Here is a 5,554-nt window from a genome sequence, read left to right on the forward strand (position 1 = left end):
ACTGTGAGCGAATATACTTCTGTTTGTTAAAGCCATCCACCTGTGGTATTTGTTACAGCAGCACTAGGTAACTAAGATACCATGGGTTATAGAGTAGAACCGAGCTCCAGGGTTTCTTGGCTGTAATCTTTACAGAAGCAGTTCACCAGGCCTTTCTTTCATGGAGCCACTGAATGGGCTCGAACCACCAACCTTTAGGTTAGCAGCCGATCGCAAATCGTTTGTGCCACCCAGGCACATTTCGTCTAGGGCAAACTTCAGTAAAGTACAAAGAAAAAGGGTACGTTTTGGTATCATTGGTAAAACTCTATTCAGGCTGATGACCACATGGGGTAAGTGGATTGAGAAGGGATCAGGAAAAATGGGTTCAGGGGTTGCCAGAAGACGGGAGCAGAGAGCCCGCAGGTCTGGAGGAGGGGCTCTGTGTGGGGACAGGGGTGGCCTACTGGGTGTGCCCCTTTTCTTTTCTCTGGCTCCCTTAGATAAGACCAGCAGTTTTTGTCCTCCTCACCCTAATTCTTCACGGTCCAGGCAGTGACTGACCCACGCTTTGGAAGCATGTCGGTGCAGGAGAATGTGCCCCCCCAGCAGCCTTTGTCATGGATCTCTAAGTCCCAGAGGGACTTGGCAGTGTCCATCCTGATTGGGGCTCCAGGAGGTAAGAACAGGGAACAGAAGCCATTGAGCTGTTGTTGTTACTTGCTGTCAATTCCAATTCATGGCGACCCCGTGTGTGCAGAGAACACTTCATAGGGTTTTCAAGGCTGTGATCTTTTGGAAGCAGATCGCCAGGCCTGTCTTCTGAGGTGCCTCTAGGTGGGTTCGAACCACCAACCTTTCAGCTGGTAATGGAGTACTTAACCATTTGCACCACGCAGGGACTCCAGCCATGGAGAAGAGGGGGGAAAATGAGGGTGGAAATCAAGAGTCAGGGCGAGGGTACAAACGGTCCACGTCTGCCACTGGCTAGAAGGGGCTTGGGGAGGATCTGTATTCATCTGAGTTTAGTTATGGGCCCTAGTCTGGGCAGCGCAGAGGAGAGCCTGCAGCGTGGGAGCCACGGGGTGCTCCCGTGGTCCCTGGACTCTGGCCCCTGGTGACACTTTAACCAGTCCTCAGCTCTGATCTCCAGGCCAGCTGGGCCTCATTGCTCTGACAGACCCACAGAGATCAGCAGGCGTGCGGTGACATGGAGGGTGTGGCAGCAAGTGGGGCTCTGTTCTAGGCTGGGGGGCCCCAGGGCCTGAGGCAGCACTGAAGGGGTTGGGAAGGTCAGAGGAGGCTGTGGGGAAGCCAGCCAATTACCAAGGGCTGGAAGGAAGAAAACAGGGACCTTAAGAGAAGGGACTGGGTGATTCTGAGGCTGGAAAAGCAGAAGACACTGTGGGCTAGACACTAAAGTGGACTGAGGCTGAGGGAAATCCCCAGCTGAAGTGCAAGAAGGCCAGGGTGAGGAGGCGTTGGTATAGCTGGCGGCCAAGAACTTGAGCCTAGAGTTATCTAGAGCTGGATTCGAGTCACATGTCTGTTACTTAGAAGCTATATGATTTTGGGCAATTTATTTAATCTCTCTCAGCCTGTTTCCTTATCTGTAAAATGGGGGATAATTATAGAGCGTTTAATAGTACCTGCTTCACAGGATCTCTGTGATTAAATAAGATCATTCATGCATAAAGCTGGTAGGAAGGGCTCAACAAAAACTAAAGAGCTGAGGGAAGGGGTAGGTGAGCCAAGCTGAATGGGTGGGGAGCAGAGGCAGGTGCCCTGCAGCCCCCTGAGCCCTCTTCTGCTGCAGGGCCAGCGGGGTACCTGCGGCTGGCCAGTGTCGCCCAATTGAACCAGGAGCTGGGCGCTGCCTTCTTCCAACGGCAACAGTTGTCAGCTGCTATGGCAGACACCTTCCTGGAGCACCTCTGCCTGTTGGACATCGACTCAGAGCCCGTGGCCGCTCGCAGTACCAGCATCATTGCCACCATCGGTAGGCACCCCCAATCCCACCACCCTGCAGCCTCACAGGGCCTCTTGGGTGTTTTTCAAGGTGCTTCCTCGTAGTTTGTCTCCTTTGAGACTTTTCCAGTTTGACGGAGTCATTCATTCAACCGATGTTTATTGAGTACTTAGTAGACAGGGGAGCCCTGGTGGCACAGTGGTTAAGAGCTTGGCTGCTAACCAAAAGGTCGGCAGCTCGAATCCACCGACTGCTCCTTAGAAGCCCCATGGTGCAGTTCTACTCTGCCCTATAGGGTTGCTATGAGTTGGAATCACTCCACAGCAATGGATTTAGTTTCTTGTTTTTTTTTTTTAGCAGGTAGGGTTTTGGGTCCTAGGAGAAGATCAGTGAAAAAAACAGAGCTTCCTTGGGGAGATGACAGTCTACCTGGGTAGGACAATAAATAATTTAAAAAAAAATTATAATGAATAATTAAATTATTTAGTATGTTAGCAAGTGATAAGTACTATGAAAAAAAGAAAAATATACTGAATTATGTTAGTTGTCTAGTGCTGCTATAACAGAAATACCACAAGTGGATGTCTTTAACAAACAGAAATTTATTTTCTCATAGTTTCCAGAAGCAAACCAAACCCATCCCATCAAGTCGATTCCAACTCATAGTGACCCCATAGGACAGAGTAGATAGAACTGCTCCATAGGGTTTCCAAGGCTGTGAATCTTTACGAAGTAAACCACCACATCCTTCTTCTGTGGAGTGGCTGGAGGGTTCAAACCGCTGACCTTTTGGTTGGCAGCTGAGCGCTTTAATCACTGCGCCACCAGGGCTCCCTTCTCACAGTTTAGGAGGCTAGAAGTCCAAATTCAGGGTGCCAGCTCTCTCTGTCAGCTCTGGAGGAAGATCCTTATCTCTTTTGAGCTTCAGCTCCTGGGCGATCTTCGTGTGGCTTGGCATCTCTCTTCCCCCATCTCTGCTTGCTTGCTTAATTTCTTTTATATCTCAAAAGAGATTGACTCAAAACACACTCTACACTAACCCTGTCTCATTCACATAACAAAGACAAACTATTCCCAAATGGGATTATAACCACAGGCGTAGAGGTTAGGATTTATAACAAATTTTTGGAAGACACAATTCAATCCATACAATGAATGCTATGAATTATTGAGAATTATGTATACAAAGAGATGTATAATGGAATATGAAATGTTTTATTAAATGTTATTAATTCAAGCAAGATATAAATTATTCTATATACAATGTGTATTATAACTATGTATTAAAATGGAAACAAAATTAGACATAGAAAAGATCAAAAAAATAAACTAAAATTTGTTCACTAAGGACAAAAAAGAAAAATAGAGCTCAGTAAAGGGGTAGCAGGAGTGTGGGGGCAGGAGGCAGGTGGCAGTCCTAAGTAAGGAGGTAGAGGTAGGCATTATTGAGCAAATGAAACCTGAGCAAAGGCTTGACGGAGATGAGAGAATTTACCATGCAGATATCTGGGGGAAGGGGGTTCCAGGCAGAGGGAACAGCCAGTACAAAGGCTCTAAGTTAAGGAGGCCGATACAGTTGGAAATCATCAAAGCTAGGAGGAGTAGAAATTAAGAGACGGTAGGGCCCTGTAGGCCCTTATTAGAATTTGAGTTGAGTTTTCCTTTGAGTAAAATGGGAAACCACTTCAGGGTTTTGAACAGGGAAATTACATGATCTTACTTATGTTTTAACAGAACCACCCTGGCTGCTGCATTGAAAATAGATTAGGGGTGGGGGTAGGGGCAAGGGCAAAGGCAGAAGCTGCTATTGCAGTATTCCTGGGAGAGATGACGACAGTGGTGAGAAATGATCAGATTCTGAGTGTAATTTGAAGGTAGAGTCAACAGGATTTCCTGACGGATTGGATGGGACGAGGGAGTTGAGAAAGAAAGGAGTCAAGGATGATGCTAAGGTTTTTGGCCCGTGGAACTGGAAGGATGGCGTTATCAACTGAGCAGGAAAGACTGTGGTGGAATAGGTTTGGGGAGAAGAGATCAGGAGTTCAGTTTGGCACATGCTGACCTTGAGATGCGTATTACACATTCAAGTACGGTGTACAGTAGGCAATCAGATATACAGCTCTAGGGTTGGAGAGAGGTCTGGACTGGAGGTGGAAATTTTGGAGTTGTCAGCATATGGATGGTATAGAAAGCCATGAGACTAGTTGAGATCATCAAGGGTGTGAAGGTAAAATGACAGAGAAGAGTGATACATCTAATATTGAGGTGAGGAATGAGCAAAGGATACTGAGAAGGAGCAGCTAGTGAGGGAGGAGGAAAACTAAGAGATGGTGGTGCCTTGGAGGCCAAGTGAAGGTGTGTCAAGGAGACATGTGTGTCAAATGCTGCTGATGGGCCAGGTAAGATAAGGACTGAGAGGGAATTGACCATTGGATGATTCAGCCGCAGCACAGAGGTTCTTGGTGGCCTCCAAGAGCAGATGCAGTGGAGAGATGGGGGCCAACTCCTGACTGGAGGGGGTTCACAGGAGAATGGGGGAGGGGAACTGGAGGCAGCAAATACAGATAACTGGTAATGAGTTCTGCTGCAAAGGAGAGCAAAGAAAAAGGACTGCAGCTGGAGGAGGAATTGGGATTAAGAAAAAAAAATGTAATGAAAGAAATAACAGCAGGTTTATATGCTGATGGGCAGGATTCAGTAAAAAGGAAAATATTGATGATGTAGAGAAGAAAGCTTGACTCTACATCCTTGATCTGGTGGCAGGGAAGACAGCTAGTGCACAAGTGGCAGGGCTGACTTTAGACAGGGAGTGGACGGACAGCCTGAAAGGTTAGAGGGCTGGCGCTCAGTCACATGGCTACGGGATGGGCAGAGCAGGACTGAACTCAGCTCTCCTCGGTTAACAGGAGGCCTCCCAGCTCTAAAGCCCCTTACCGAAAGCCCTCACCTGGCATCCACCCTCCCATACCCACTCACATCCTGGGGTTACCCCAACCCTGCAGCACTTACATCACTGCCAACCCCTGTTCCCTCACGCCTAGCTCAGAACAACCCCTCCCCCCAGGCCCCTATGGGGTCTGCTGCCTACCAGGGAGGCAATGTTGGCTGGAGAGGGAAACGGGGTTTCTGACCTGTGGACTGGAGTCGTGTCTGGGAGTAGAGATCCCGTAACAGGACTTCTGTGGCGTGGGAAGTCTCTGAGGGTAGGGATGGGTTTCCTCATCTCTCAGGTTTCTGGGAAAGGGTGTCTGAGCGGGATCTCTGGTTCCAGGGCCGACCTCTCGCTCCGTGGAGCGCCTCAAGGAAATGATCAAGGCCGGGATGAACATAGCGCGACTCAACTTCTCCCACGGTTCCCACGAGGTGCCAGGCGGGGCTGGGGCGACGCGGGTGGGGACAGAGGGTGCCCGGGGTCCGAGCCACGGACTCTGAAATGCCCGCTCCTCTCCAGTATCACGCCGACTCCATCGCGAACATCCGGGAGGCGGTGGAGAGCTTTGCGACCTCCCCGCTCACCTATCGGCCGGTGGCCATTGCCCTGGACACCAAGGGCCCGGAGATACGCACTGGGATCCTCCGGGGGGTGAGAGGCGGGGCCGGGGGCGG

At 49.5% G+C, this 5,554-nt stretch overlaps 1 protein-coding gene across 1 annotated transcript in view; it reads left to right on the forward strand.

The window, feature by feature from the left end:
• Positions 1 to 548: 548 nt before the first annotated feature.
• PKLR (pyruvate kinase L/R) overlaps positions 549 to 5,554 on the forward strand; it is a 10,756-nt gene continuing 5,750 nt past the window's right edge. Inside the window, exons 1-4 of the mRNA XM_004388517.1 lie at positions 549 to 658; positions 1,796 to 1,978; positions 5,220 to 5,311; positions 5,400 to 5,531. Of these exons, the coding sequence (XP_004388574.1) occupies positions 559 to 658; positions 1,796 to 1,978; positions 5,220 to 5,311; positions 5,400 to 5,531 (507 nt within the window). The 5' untranslated portion in view covers positions 549 to 558. The remainder of the gene's footprint in view (positions 659 to 1,795; positions 1,979 to 5,219; positions 5,312 to 5,399; positions 5,532 to 5,554) is intronic.

Source organism: Trichechus manatus, unplaced genomic scaffold (genome assembly GCF_000243295.1).
Source record: "Trichechus manatus latirostris isolate Lorelei unplaced genomic scaffold, TriManLat1.0 scaffold00213, whole genome shotgun sequence".
Lineage (NCBI taxonomy): Eukaryota > Metazoa > Chordata > Mammalia > Sirenia > Trichechidae > Trichechus > Trichechus manatus.